The sequence below is a fragment of the Globicephala melas genome, chromosome 17 (genome assembly GCF_963455315.2).
Source record: "Globicephala melas chromosome 17, mGloMel1.2, whole genome shotgun sequence".
In the NCBI taxonomy this organism is placed as follows: Eukaryota; Metazoa; Chordata; class Mammalia; order Artiodactyla; family Delphinidae; genus Globicephala; species Globicephala melas.
Genome location: NC_083330.1, coordinates 1,677,772 through 1,693,762, shown reverse-complemented (window position 1 = coordinate 1,693,762; position 15,991 = coordinate 1,677,772). Strand labels below are relative to the sequence as shown.

General features: G+C 39.5%; 1 protein-coding gene across 7 annotated transcripts in view; it reads right to left on the bottom strand.

The window, feature by feature from the left end:
- SNTG1 (syntrophin gamma 1) overlaps window positions 1-15,991 on the bottom strand; it is a 479,377-nt gene that overhangs the window by 164,910 nt on the left and 298,476 nt on the right. For 6 of the 7 annotated variants that reach the window (XM_060286992.1, XM_060286991.1, XM_060286993.1 and 3 more), the window contains 4 exons: window positions 15,110-15,166; window positions 2,256-2,313; window positions 1,395-1,438; window positions 1,260-1,301 (listed from right to left, as the gene is read on the bottom strand). In XM_060286992.1, coding sequence (XP_060142975.1) covers window positions 1,260-1,301; window positions 1,395-1,438; window positions 2,256-2,313; window positions 15,110-15,166 — 201 coding nt within the window. The remainder of the gene's footprint in view (window positions 1-1,259; window positions 1,302-1,394; window positions 1,439-2,255; window positions 2,314-15,109; window positions 15,167-15,991) is intronic. The other variant, XM_060286996.1, reaches the window with a different exon arrangement.

Sequence of the window (15,991 nt, the reverse complement as noted above, 5' to 3'; positions counted from 1 at the left end):
CCCTGTACCTATTTGACATAAGCCTGAGATCTGAAGTACGTATATTTTATGCGAGGTTCACCACGGGCTGATTTTTCAAAAATCAAGTAGGATTTTTGAGAGAAAAACCGAGCGATGAATATGGACGCACCTTGCCTGTCCCACAGAGAACGCTCTCCAACAGCTCTGCTTGTGGAGCTGGGGCTTTTCAGATGCTCGGAGTTGCCTCTTTGAGGCCTGAAATATGTAAATATATCAGAAGAGTTTTCTCCAAATTGTAGCAGGGCAACGTCTTCACAAACCAAGTGAACTGGAGCCGCGAGAAGCCGAAGGTTTACGGTATTTTCATTTTGTTTGACCCCTGAGTACAAACCTTTAGGCGTCTTTTCTCCTCTCTCCTTTCCCTTGTGAGCTGATATGGGGATTCAGTGAAGGTTCTATGAATGTTATTGAATTAGCTGTGAAAAACATTTCCCAAACGCCTGGCACCGGCCTGCATCACTTTTCTGCATCATTTTTTATGTCCTCCCTCAGCTCCACAGAAGCTGCTCAACCTTCCAGCTTCTCCCAAGGTGTAGATTAGAGGCCGCTGACAGTGAAACTGCTGGGCCCGTTGTTAAAATACAAATTCCTGGGTCACATAAGCTGAGTGAATTAAAGGATCTGAAGCCGGGCTTCACATCTGCACATTACCAACATCCAAGAAAATACCACAGTAAACACTGCTGATCTTTCTATGTAGCTGTCTAGTGAGCTGAACCTGTGAACCTTGAGATGAAGTGTCTCTAAATGTCGTCTCTGTCTCTCTGTCTCTCTGTCTCTCTCTCTCTCACACACACACACACACACACACACACACACACACACACACGGTCTTTACATGCTCTTCCCATTGCCCCAGCTACTAGATGAAATTTTACAAACATAAATTTTTTTGTTTATAAGCTTCTAAACATTTGCAAAGATTTAGAGATATATTTCACCTAGAGATGCACTTAGTGGGCACGGACTAGTAGGAATTAACTGAAAAACTGGAAAACATAGCAAACAGCTGTATTTCTTTGAATTACATTTTTTTCTTAGTGATACTCACTGATCTGTTTCTAATATACAAAAAAAAACCCCAAATACCAAGTAAGAGATTATCCAAAAGTCTGACAGCACACTGGACCAGCGTCATATTTCCTAATGAATAAAATGAAAAGTTTTTAGCAATGCCCTAAATCCTCATTTGCACATGGGGAAAATTATGATATTAGGAGAAAGTAAAGAAAACTCACCACTTCTTCATGTCTGCATTTCCTCACATTAATCCCGTTTATCTGCAATGGAAAGAGAGACACGGCTTCATGTGGTATATTGTGAATTGACCTTATGTTTTGGTTGCACATGGAAAATAATGGTAAGGTGTATACCTGCAGAATTGCGTCCCCAATGAAGAGCAGTCCTGAGAGCTCGGCTGTGAATGGAGAAGGACAATTGATTAGGCATCGTCTACTTCCTTCACACAGATGAAAGAGTGTTTAATTAAATAAAGTCAAAACTGATAAAAGGGAAAAAATGAAATGTTTTATATGGGTAGCATCTTAAAAGATCCACAGGTAATAGAAATGCAAAAACAATCACGATTCAACTCCTATGATTGAAACATGAGCTGAATTGGAACACATGCTGTGATAGTTCCATTTCATTCTATCATTTCAGATCTTAGTTGCCAGAAATTGGCCACACTTCTGGATGGAGGACTAAATGTTCTCACGTTCTTATGAGAGCATTAAGGCATCTATGAAAACGTTTAGAGCTAGACATTCACTCCGTCAGCAATGGAACCAGCTCCCCGTTTCTTTTTAAACACTAGGCTGTCTCAGTGATTTCGGTCATTGTAACAGTTGGTTTACATCCTCAGAGTTTTTCCTGGATGAAATTTCATATGAAGGGCTGAGTTAAATTGCATATGAAAACTGAAAAAATATATATATAACTGGAGTTGCCTGTAACTGATGAGACTTGCAAGCATCAGAGCGCTTCTACGCTTCCTTGTTAATGAGACACTGTGCAGTCATGCAGTCTCTGGCTCACACACAGCCACCTGCTCTACTGTCTTCCCTCCCTGCCCGCCGGGTGGGTAAAGGACTTGGACTCGGCAGTCAGAACCGTCACCTGCTGCCTGGTCATGGGACCCTGGCTGGTCAGTCCCATATACGAATTTATGATTGTAACTATTGTCTTTTTCCTCAGTGACAGGGACTCACAGGACAGCCCTCTTAACACTTTACCTCTTTGCTCCTTGGAGATTTTTGAAATGACAACTGGAATGTTATGTTCCGCTCCCCCCTGAAAAGAGAAAATCATATATCGTGCTTTTTAATCTCAAAAAATTAAATACACAGCCTTTAGTTAGGAAACTATACAAGTTATGAACAGCATGTGAATAGACACCAAATAGAATTAAAATAGACCCCTGGAATTTTTCTACCAAATAGATTGTCCTCCCAAGAAACTTATCTGTTTAGAATTTCTCTGTGACATGCAATAATTAATAGCAGTTGACTTTGAAAATGTCAATTTTTAAAATTAAGATTGGTGATCCCTTAAGAAGGCATTTCCTCCAATGTGTAGCAGTGCTGCCCATTGTAGAAATTCATACTTAGGGCTCCAAACAGTAGATAATGATGTATTTCCATTATCTGGCTGAGTTGTTCTATGCTGGGGACCAAGCAAGGGCCCCTTTGGATGCTGCATGGCTGGAGAAACTACATACACAAACTGGTACCAAAAAACAGACTGTGTATATGCCTGATGGGGAAGGGTCATTATATTCCTCTTTGTGTGAAAGTGCATACTAAACAATTAACAGAATACAGTAAACTGACAAGAATATGGCAACAGTGCTTTGTCTAATTGACCAAATAAGATAGAAAAAAATAAAGAAAAATAAGTAAGCTAAACTTATGTGGACGGAAATAAAATAACTCCCTGAAGTAACTGCATAAACTTATGGTTTTTATATAACAGATTTGAGAAGGTTGAAAGCAATAGTTGAAAACTCAAGTAAGTGCATCAAAGAATAAGACTTCATGTAGAAAACAAGTACAGCACTTTTAACATGGGTAGTTGAAAAGATAATCTAAATTTCCATGGGGTTTCTGTAGCTTCAGAATAAGTAAACCTCCTAAGCCTTTTTTCCTTCAAGGACAAAAATTATCTTAGACAAGACATTTTTTCCCATGAATGTCCATTTTTAGCACTGAGTTGTCAATATATTTAAATATAAGATAGGCAGTAGTTGTAGAGAACAGCAGTGGCTTTCAAGCTTTTCCTGGCAAGCAGTCCTTTCTACTTCTGGGATATTAAGAAGAGACGTGATAAATAAAATACTGAAAACTGTCTTACCCAGGGTGAAATTCAAACCCACCCCTGAATCTCCTGTTCTCACCATTTCCCACCAACCTGACATTCACCCACCCACCCTCACTAAGTTTGTGCAGAAGGTCTCTGGCATAAGCTTCCTTGGCTTCTGATTCTGCTCTTGCATTTGTGTTTGTGTCCATAACAAGCCCTGATCCTGTCCAAGACAACCTCTCATCTGATCAAAGCACAGGACTGGGACTCAGGGTGCAGTACAGAAGGAGTGCTTCCTTAGCACAGTAAACCCGGAGCAGAATCCAAGCCCTTCATGTTTACCAGTCAGGGTCCCAAGTTCCCAACCCCTGCATTCTGTTTTATCTTTCCCCCTTATACTTATTAGCTTCTTACCTACTACAATCTCACACCTTTCCTACATACATTATTTGTTTTCTTTCTCCTAACCACAAAGCAAGTTCCACAAGCACAACACATTTATTTATTTATTTTGGTTATTTGTTTCCTGCATTGATGTAATGTCAGTGCCTGGAATAATCATTCTTTTTTAAGCTTTGAAATGTTTGTTGAGTGAATGAGTGAATGAATAAATGAAGTCTAAAACTTTTCCAGACCTAAAATTGTTCATTCTTTTTTTTTTAAACAATTTTTTAAAGATTTTTTTGATGTGGACCATTTTTAAAGTCTTTATTGAATTTGTTACAATTCCGCTTCTGTTTTGTGTTTTGTGCTTTGGGCCCCGAGGCATGTGGGATCTTAGCTCCCTGACTAGGGATTGAACCCACACCCCCTGCACTGGAAGGCAAATCTTAACCACTGGACCACCAGGGAAGTCCTGTAAAATTGTTCATTCTTTAAAGTACTTTGCAGAGGGAGACCTTCAAGACCACAGAGGAGCAAGACGTGGAGATCACCTTCCTCCCCACAGATACACCAGAAATACATCTACATGTGGAACAACTCCTACAGATCACCTACTGAATGCTGGCAGAAGACCTCAGACTTCCCAAAAGGCAAGAAACTCCCCACATACCTGGGGAGGGCAAAAGAAAAAAGAAAAAACAGAGACAAAAGAATAGGGACAGGACCTGCACCTCTGGGAGGGTGCCGTGAAGGAGGAAAGGTTTCCACACACTAGAAGCCCCTTCACTGGTGGAGACTGCGGGCGGCGGAGGGGGGAACCTTCGGAGCCGCAGAGGAGAGCGCAGCAACAGGGGCGCAGAGGGCAAAGCAGAGAGATGCCCGCACAGAGGATCGGTGCCGACCAGCACTCACCAGCCCGAGAGGCCTGTCTGCTCACCCGCAGGGGCGGGCGGGGCTGGGAGCTGAGGCTCAGGCTTCGGTCGGATCCCAGGGAGAGGACTGGGGTTGGCGGTGTGAACACAGCCTGCAGGGGGTTAGTGCACCACGGCTAGCCGGGAGGGAGTCCGGGGAAAAGCCTGGACCTGCCGAAGAGGCAAGAGACCATTGTTTTGGGGTGCGCAGGGAGAGGGGATTCAGAGCACCGCCTAAATGAGCTCCAGAGACGGGCACGAGCCGCGGCTAAAAGCGCGGACCCCAGAGACGGGCATGAGATGCTAAGGCTGCTGCTGCCGCCACCAAGAAGCTCCACACCCGCTTCCGGGGAGCCTGTGCAGCCCGCCACTGCCAGGGTCCCGGGACCCAGGGACAACTTCCACAGGAGAATGCACGGCACGCCTCAGGCTGGGGCAACGTCACGCCGGCCTCTGCCGCCGCAGGCTCACCCCGCACTCCGTGCCCCTCCCTCCCCCCGGCCAGAGCCCCCGAATCAGCGGCTATTTTAACCCCGTCCCGTCTGAGCGAAGAACAGACGCCCTCCGGGGACCTACACGCAGAGGCGGGTCCAAATCCAAAGCTGAACCCCGGGAGCTGTGCGAACAAAGAAGAGAAAGGGAAATCTCTCCCAGAAGCCTCAGGGGCAGCAGATTAAATCTCGACAGTCAACCTGATGTACCTGCATCTGTGGAATACCTGAATAGACAGCGAATCATCCCAAACTGAGGAGGTGGACTTTGGGAGCAACTGTAGACTTGGGGTTTGCTTTCTGCATCTAATATGTTTCTGGTTTTATGTTTATCTTAGTTTAGTATTTAGAGCTTCTTATCATTGGTAGATTTCTTTATTGATTTGGCTGCTCTCTTCCTTTTTTATATATATATATTTTTTTTCAGTTTTCACTTTTTGTGAGTGTGTCTGTGTGTATGCTTCTTTCTGTGATTTTGTCTGTATAGCTTTGCTTTTACCTTTGTCCTAGGGTTCTGTCTGATTTTTTTTAATATAGTTTTTAGCGCTTGTTATCATTGGTGGATTTGTTTTTTGGTTTGGTTGTTCTCTTCTTTCTTTCTTTTATTACTTTTTAATTTTTAATAATTAAAATTATTTTAATAACTTTATTTCTTTTTATTTTATTTTTTCCTTTCTCTCTCTCTTCCTTCCTCTCTCTCTCTCTCTCTCTCTTTCTCTCTTTCTTTCTTTTTTTTCTCCCTTTTCTTCTGAGCCACGTGGCTGACAGGGTCTTGGTGCTATGGCCGGGTCTCAGGCCTGTGCCTCTGAGATGGGAGAGTTGAGTTCAGGACATTGGTCCACCAGAGACCTCCCAGCTCCACAAAATAAAAATGGCGAAAGCTCTCCTAGAGGTCTCCATCCCAATGCTAAGACCCAGTTCCATTCAACAACCAGCAAGCTACAGTGCTGACACCCTGTGGCAAACAACCGACAAGACAGGAACACAACCCGTCCCATTAGCAGAGAGGCTGCTTAAAATCATAATAAGGTCACAGACACCCCAAAACACACCACCAGATGTGGTCCTGCCCACCAGAAAGACAAGATCCAGCCTCATCCACCAGAACACAGGCATGAATCCCCTCCACCAGGAGCCTACACAACCCACTGAACCAACCTTAGCCACTGGAGGCAGACACCAAAAACAAAGGGAACTACAGACCTGCAGCCTGTGAAAAGGAGACCCCAAACTCCGTAAATTCAGCAAAATAAAAAGACAGAGAAACATACAGCAGATGAAAGAGCAAGGTAAACACCCACCAGACCAAACAAATGAAGAGGAAATAGGCAGTCTACCTGAAAAAGAATTCAGAGTAATGATAGTGAACATAATCCAAAACCTTGGAAACAGAATGGAGAAAATACAAAAAACATTTAACAAGGACCTAGAAGAACAAAAAAGCAAACAAACAATGATGAACAACACAATAAATGAAATTAAAAATTCTCTAGAAGGAATCAATAGCAGAATAACTGAGGCAGAAAAACGGATAAGTGACCTGGAAGATAAAATAGTGGGAATAACTACCGTAGAGAAGAATAAAGAAAAAAGAATGAAAAGAATTGAGGACAGTCTTAAGAGACCCCTGGGACAACATTAAACCCACCAACATTTGAATTATAGCGTTCCCAGAAGAAGAAGAGAAAAAGAAAGGGACTGAGAAAATATTTGAAGAGATTATAGTTGAAAACTTCCCTAATATGGGAAAGGAAATAGTCAAGTCCAGGAAGCACAGAGAATCCCATCCAGGATAAATCCAAGGAGAAACACACCAAGACACATATTAATCAAACTATCAAAAATTAAATACAAACAAAAAATATTAAAAGCAGCAAGGGAAAAACAACAAATAACATACAAGGGAATCCACATAAGGTTAACAGCTGATCTTTCAGCAGAAACTCTGCAAGCCAGAAGGGAGTGGCAAGACATATTTAAAGTGATGAAAGGGAAAATACCTACAACCAAGATTACTCTACCCAGCAAGGATCTCATTCAGATTAGATGGAGAAATTAAAACCTTTACAGATAAGCAAAAGCTAAGAGAATTCAGCACCACCAAACCAGCTTTACAACAAATGCTATAGGAACTTCTCTAGCAGGAAACACAAGAGAAAGAAAAGACCTACAATAACAAACCCATAACAATGAAGAAGATGGTAATAGGAACATACATATCGATAGTTACCTTAAATGTAAATTGATTAAATGCTCCCATCAAAAGACATAGATTGGCTGAATGGATACAAAAACAAGAACCATATATATGCTGTCTACAAGAGACCCACCTCAGACCTAGGGACACATACAGAGTGAAAGTGAGGGGATGGAAAAAGATATTCCATGCAAATGGAAATCAAAAGAAAGCTGGAGTAGCAATTCTCATATCAGACAAAATTGACTTTAAAATAAAGACTATTACAAGAGACAAAGAAGGACACTACATAATGATCAAGGGATCAATTCAAGAAGAAGATATAACAATTGTAAATATTTATGCACCCAACATAGGAACATCTCAATACATAAGGCAAATGCTAACAGCCATAAAAGGGGAAATAGACAGTAACACAGTCATAGTAGGGGACTTTAACACCCCACTTTCACCAATGGACAGATCATCCAAAATGAAAATTAATAAGGAAACACAAGATTTAAATGATACATTAAACAAGATGGACTTAATTGATATTTATAGGACATCCTATCCAAAAAAAACAGAATACACTTTCTTCTCAAGTGCTCCTGGAACATTCTCCAGGACAGATCATATCTCAGGTCACAAATCAAGCCTTGGTAAATTTAAGACAACTGAAATCATATCAAGTATATTTTCAGACCACAACACTATGAGACCAGATATCAATTACAGTAAAAAATACAAACAACACATGGAGGCTAAACAATACACTACTAAATAACCAAGAGATCACTGATGAAATCAAAGACGATATCAAAAAATACCTAGAAACAAATGACAATGAAAACACGATGACCCAAAACCTATGGGATGCAGCAAAAGCAGTTCTAAGATGGAAGTTTATAGCAACACAATCCTACCTCAAGAAACAAGAAACATCTCAGATAAACAACCTAACCTTACACCTAAAGCAATTAGAGAAAGAATAATAAAAAAACCCCCCAAAGTTAGCAGAAGGAAAGGAATCATAAAGATCAGAGCAGAAATAAATGAGAAAGAAATGAAGGAAACGATAGCAAAGATCAATAAAACTAAAAGCTGGTTCTTTGAGAAGATAAACAAAATTGATAAACCATTAGCCAGACTCATCAAGAAAAAAAGGGAGAAGACTCAAATCAATAGAATAGAAATGAAAAGGGAGAAGTAACAACTGACACTGCAGAAATACAAAGGATCATGAGAGATTACTACAAGCAACTCTATGCCAATAAAATGGACAAGCTGGAAGAAATGGACACATTCTTAGAAAAGCACAACCTTCCGAGACTGAACCAGGAAGAAATAGAAAATTTAAACTGACCAATCACAAGCACTGAAATTGAGACTATGATTAAAAATCTTCCAACAAACAAAAGCCCAGGACCAGATGGCTTCACAGGCAAATTCTATCGAACATTTAGAGAAGAGCTAACACCTATCCTTCTCAAACTCTTCTAAAATATAGCAGAGGGAGGAACACTCCCAAACTCATTCTATGAGGCCACCAACACCCTGATACCAAAACCAGACAAAGATGTCACCAAGAAAGAAAACTACAGGCCAATATCACTGAGGAACGTAGATGCAAAAATCCTCAACAAAATACTAGCAAACAGAATCCAACAGCGCATTAAAAGGCTCATGATCTTAAGGAGAAACTAAGACGGTGAACAATGAAATCAAACGTGCAAGGTTGCAGATAGTTTCTAGAGATCCTTGGAAACTGGGAAAAAAATTAAGAATACATCTCCATTTCTTAGAATAAGATACTGGTTAGCTAATATAAATCAAGCACTGATGAAGTTTTACATGATAGAAAGAGAAAACAAACTCATCCAGATATTATGGTTCAGATATTTGGGGGCAGAGAAGAACGCTGTTTATGTCACTCCAGGTTGGTGGTTGTTACCAGAGCATTTTCCTTTAACTGATTTTGCTTCTCACAGTTTTCTGTCCTTGCACTACTGAATTTAAAGATTTTCTCAGTGCTCAGATTTTTAATGCAGGTTACCATGGTGGGATGGTGGGAAACCTCTCCTCAGGGTTGGTCTAGAGATATCGATTTTCTGAGAGTCAACTCAGCAATCCCATTCTTCCCTCAACACCTGAGACTTACAAATACCTTTTAATAATAAGATACAACTAGCCCCTATTTTATCAACATTTTCCTTTTATATGTAAAATTTCTCCTGAAATTTGAATGGTTTGAATCCAAAGGTATTTTTTTTTAACTTTATTTCTTCAATCAGACATTTGGAGCTCTGAGAGAATTTTTAAGCTAGTTTAAGGAGATCACTTCATTAATTGATTAAGAGAGCTAATTTTAAGACAAAACTCAGGGGATAAAATTGGAACATAAAACCACAGTGCCTTCATTTATTGAATAAAATGTGAGAGCAGTCCAGCTCTATTAAAGTAAATTAGATTTAGCTCTGAACCTAATTGGGGATATTCCAAGTTTTCCAGACAGAAATCAAATAATGTGACTCATCCTGTTCAAGATAGGTGACAGGCTTCATGTTACACGCAGAATAAAAGCCAAGTCCCTTAGCATCCTGTTATGTGCCCTCAGCATCCCCTGAAGCTTTATCCTGGACCCTCGTCATTCTGACAAGGACATCTACATACACGGTCCCCTCTGCCTGGAGAGCGGTTTACCTTTACTTTTAACCTCGTATACACTCTGGCCACATCCAGGAGTTCAGCCTAAGGGCTCCTTCCTCAGCTTCTCCTTACCTGCAGTGATTACTTCTATAGCACTGGATCATGGCTGGGGCTTACGTTTCTCTACATGACACTCTGGTCAATGTCTGCTTTCCCTCTAGCATGTAAAGGGCCTGACGTCAGGGCAGGTTTCCTTTACTATCTTCTCCTTGACCTATCCTGAGGCCCGCCAGGGTGTATGGCTTGAGGCCACGGTTTAGAGAATAAATGAATTACTTGAGCTCTGTTGATCCAGGGTAAAATGAGATTAGAAAAAGTGAGGTGACATTCTAGAGTGCATCCCAGAAAATATTAAAACACACACCACTCAGTTTTGAGATAGCCTTTCTACAAAGCATAATTAATTTTATAGCTAGCTAGGAACAAGGATATAAAGTCCCATCTAAAGCATTTTGTGCATGACTCTATCCAATGATTTTGCCAGTACAACTCTGAAATTCCACTAAATCAAACCCAGAATGTTTTTATAATGCTGGGAATCTTGCCAAATAAATCCTTTCAATTCAATATTTTCATTACAATCAATCAATCATATTCTGGGCTTTGGAAAGAAAAGGATACACAGACCCCAACATTACATATCCATTTAGAGAATGGAAAATACTTACGAACAGATAATAACAGACAGTAATTAAGGTTTAGAGCCCAGTCAACAGGTGTGGGAGAGGCACCTAAAGGAATATCATCCGAAAGAACATGGACAAATACCCTTGTACATTTGAATGCCACGCTTATCTGCCAAAATCACTCAGTCTAGCTCTGGCGAGATTACTGGCTTTCCCACGTAAGTCATGATCGCCTTCAAATGGAAACCCAAAGTAGGGAACTCTATAGAGGCGGAAAGTAGACGGCTGGCTGCTCAGACCTGAGCCGGGGATGGGGTATAGAAGGCGGATGCTGACGGTATGGGTTTTCCCCTCAGTGGATGAAGATGTTCTAAAACTGACTGTAGTGATGGGTGCACACATTCGTGAATATAATAAAAATCATTGAACTGTACACTCTAAATGGGCAGATTGTATGGTATGTGAATTACATCTCAAGAAGCTGTTTAAGTTAAAAACTCATCCTTCAAATGATAATTCATCAGTGGTTTTGCCTGATTCTTGGAACTAATGCACACTCTTCTAGCTAAGCTTTATTACCTGCTTATTACCCTCCTATTTCTGTGGTGCAAAGGTATGTACCCTGTGCACACCTTTGGGGGAAACAGAAGAATCAGACTCAAATAATGAGAACAGGGCAGAATGAGGAAATGAATGCAAATGTGCCTGTGCTTGTAGCAACACTTGATATTTAAAGACTTTTGCCCTGAAATCACTAATAAATGAAAATACAGACATTTATGACAACTGCTATGAAGATGTATATGTTTGTTTGGTAAATATGATATAATTAATACCCAACCCTTGATATTAAGAAATTGTTTGCTTGATGCTGGACATTTCAATCCATTTATTTCAGTTTCAAATAAACCAGAATGTGAATAACTTAGAGAGGAAACATTATTTGTGTTTCCAAATAGAGAGCGTAGAGATAACTTAGTGCAGGCTTTACAGCTATAGAGCATATTTATTGGGAATAAGGACTCTGTCATCAGCTTTGATGGGGGTTGCGGCCCAGCTCTGCCGCTTACAACAAACAGGTAAATTACTTAACCTCTTAATACTTAACCACTGTCTGTAGAGGTCCAGCAACAGTTACCCACTTTCTGGACACTAAAGACCAGAGGAAACAATAGAAAGTATTTAGCTCAGAATCTGGCACTTCAAGAGCAGTTAATAAATATTAGCAACTATTGTTTATAAATGATAAGATTTTAATGGAAATAGTACTTATACTTTCACTTTGATTGCTGCAAAGTTAAAGATTCCAGATGGAAATCACCTTTGATCACAAACATTTCCCTGAGGGACGTGGATAACTTATTGTTTAGGGAAGAAAAGCTGAGTCTTTTGAAAAATACTCCACAAAACATTTTTCTAGTAATAATATTCAAAACACTCTTTCTCTAAAAGGTAATTCTTTTAATGACAAGGACCGGAGGTATGATTTAATAATATGCGAATGGATGGTATTGCATTTTAAGAGACACAGAAGAAAAATTAAAGTCTCACGGAGTCAAGATGGCAGCTTACTTTAAGGTGATTATATGGTAATTCTTACAAGAAGAATGGGGCAAAAATGCAAGACTATTAGACCCCTTGATGAGAAACTTTGCTGATTACTTGGGGTGTAGTGTGGAGACCATTAATTTATATTTAGAAATGGTAAGTATCTGGATGGCTCAGACAAGCGGACCAGAAAATGCAACAGGAATACTGATGCACGTAGAGCAGAGCCAGAGGCCACGCGCAGATCAAGGTGAAGAGGGCATTCCTGCAGGTGGATGCAGGAGGATATAAACCAGGTGGATGCAGGAGCCTGAGCGCTTCTAGGAGCAGCTTCAGTCTGAGGACACAGAAAAATAGTTGATCATAAGTGGAAAGTTTAGTGATTCTTTTGTCCAGCTTTTGGAGAATGTTTTTTTTTGAAATCTAAAAATGTAATTAGAAGAGCTTGGTGTTTTAATGACATGCAAACAAAAACAAAAACTAATACAAGGGGAAAAACACCCAAGTTTGTGATTTCTGAGGGATGTTTGAATCAAGGAAGACTGAGTAATGGTAACAGCCACGAAGCATCCCAAACAATTGTCAGAAAAGATCCAAAGTTACAGCAGATACGGGAATGGCTCTAAAAAGCAGCACGAGACTAAAAATGGTGTAAAAGGGAAGGATTCCTGGAAGACTGAGAAAGGAGTGAGCACGCTGCTCAAACCCCAGAAGCCACTCACGGCCGAGTGTCAGGTCAGCAGCGAGGGCCGGAGTTCCTCTCTGCTCTTTTCTGAGGTCATGGATGGGGCTGGGTCCTGGACAGGGCTGGTCATGGATGGGGCTGGGGATGCACTGTGACTCAGAGACACAGGCGGGACCAGGTGGACATGTGTGCATGCCATGCCTCTAGATCCCACCTCACTGCACCCCAGGGCCAGTCACTAGATTTGCTAAATCGATAGATAAATAAATGGTCAGCATCAAAATATGAATTTTGCATTTAGGCTAGAATAATTTTGTAAACTGTTGCTTATGTATATTGTAATTCTCAGATCTAAAGAAAATAGTGCAAATGGATAAACACAGTTCATCCAATTTACATATGACAGGGTAAAGGGAAAAAGGATTGGTATAAAATATTGCTATTTAAAATAAATAAATGAATGATAAACAAATAATCACATGTTGAAATATGTTAACGGAATGAAAGATAGTTTAAAAATAGAAAAGCAAAGGTCAGAGGTAAGTAGTGAGAAACCTAAAATGGAAAACCCTAAAAGGAAAGTCTTCAGGCTGAATGGATAATATTCTAAATAAAAATACTGATGTTTTTATTTCTGGTTGGTTTGTGTGTCATAAGAATTATAAAATAATTTCTTTTTTGTCAAACCTCTTAATATATGGCCCCCATCACAATTCAAATATTACTTCTGTGGCCAGTATTTTGAATGGAAAATATATACTTATTTGATTTAAAAAAATAACTCTATTTATTACATGTATAAGAGTTTTGTTTGGGTTGAAATAATGTAAATATTAAACAAAAATGATTTATTTGGCAAAATTCTTAACGTTTAAAAACTGTCTAGGTTAAAATGTGGCATTTCAGTAAAAATAAGTAACATCGTATTATTGAGTTTCACTCTAAATGGAAATAGGACAGAAAGAAAAGAACATTTCCATCCTGCACGAAATTCATACGGCTCCACTCCCAGAAAGAGAGTCAGTGCTTATGTCAAATGAAAGCAGCTCTCGTGAATGGATTTTATTCACACTCAGCTCCTGTTCTCTCTTCATGGACATTTACTATCTTCAGTGGTACCTTTAAATCCTTCATGGCAATCTCAATAAATATGGAAAAAAACAAGAAAACTTGTTTCTTGGTTTATTCCCACAACATCATTTCCACATCCTGTAATTTGTCCTACATATCTCCTTGGCCTTAGTTGATGACAGAGTGAAAGAAAAAATAAACCTTAAAACTAACATTTTATATAGTAAATACTCTCATCACTTGACGAAGACCCTGCCAGTCAACACTGGTCAGTTTTCTGAATCATTTTCGTAATGTCAACTAGAGATGACAGTCACCAAATTTAGAGTTCCACTTTCCAAGTGTATGTACCTCAAGCTGTGTTAAAATTTCATGAAATGTACACCTGAGATGTATGATTTTCCCCCTACACAGGCAAAATGCCTAACCCAACAACCAAGATAAAGTTAAATTTCATTCATCTCTGCAGAGATACAAGTTTCTAAAGGGCATTTAAAATCATTGAGTTAATTTTTCAATATTTATATAACTTTCTGTCCTTTTTTAAAATTTATATTTTGTTTCATTGATGATACATTGCAGGTGTGGTACATCTTTAACAGTCAGTGATATACAGAAAGAAAAGCCCTTTGAAATGTAATAATAACTAGAAAAGAACAGATATGGTCCGTTTTTAGAAGAATTGAGGTGCTAAAACTTTAAATCTATCCTATATACTTGGCATTGGAACATGAGATTTTACTGATTTCTTAAATAAAAAAAGAAAACTGCACAAAAGAAAAAGATGACTAGAACAGAACTAATACTTAACTTACTATCAGACCTTATATGAACCTAAAACATGTTCGGCTCCTTTCACTGACAGACCAGTATTTCCCGCTCTGGCTGGTTAAGAGAGATGCACACCGCAAGGCCATATTTGATATTTTAGATGAAACCAGATAAAGAAAAGTAATGGGTTATATTCAATTCCAGGTAAGGTAAATTTCCCAAATACTTTTCTAAAATCTCTTAATCAAAAGGTGGCCAAGATTTTGACAGCCTGCTTAATTTCCTCTCAGTCCAAATATTGAGGAGTTTGCTATAGCCATTCTCGTCTACTTATCGATCTGCAGAAAGTTAAAGTTCACAGAAACGCGGGCGTTACGGCACAGACTTTGTAAGGATAGACAGGAGAGACGGGCTACCTTTATGCTTAATCCAAATCCTCCTACAGTTTGTCTTCTAATGGTCACCGTTCTTTCCTGAAAGACAGATTTTAAAAGTGGTTAGTGTTGCCTGCTACTGTACCTACACACCATTTTCCTCCTCTCGGTTTTGTGCTTGCTCTTCAAAAAAAGGACATTTTGTGACAGCATAAAGGCCCCAAACTTTGCAATAAATGGAGTATTTTGGCATTTTTAAATCGAAGGCTAACTATTTGTCAAGATAAAAGGGACTGCAGTTTATTAAACTGCTAAATTCTCAAGTTAACTTCTTTCAATGATTTTTTGGACACAGTTTGGAATCTGAACTTTAAAACCTCTTCTCATTCTCACATTATGTGTTCTTGTTGTTGAAAAATAATTCAGCATCACATGGTAAATATTATCTTTGCCAACCAAGGTCATATCTCCATTACTACCGGTCATGTGGTTTGTGGAGACTTGAGTGCTGGGCTGGAAGACTGCCATGTTTCAGCACATAAATGGTCCATGTGTACGTCTGGGGTTGGAACTCTAAATAAACCAGGTTCACAATGATTGCTTGTTTGAAAGAAGAATGCATTTTACAGTTAACTGATACCTATAATAAAATTATCAGTTTTCAAAAGCAGTTCTCTTTTGCCTTCCACAATGGAACCAATCATTCAACCACTGGCATATGAAATTTAAAAATCGCAAAGAGCCACATTTGGACAAATCCTTTAGTTTCCAATAAAAAAAATCAATATTACTTTTTTGTGGTGATCATCTCTACATAATGCATATCTCCTGGCATGCTGAAGGGCTGAGAGCTTTTATTTAGAACCTTCTCCATTTATTTATAACCTTCCCATCTTCTTGAACCTTCCCCTACCTAGAAAGGTT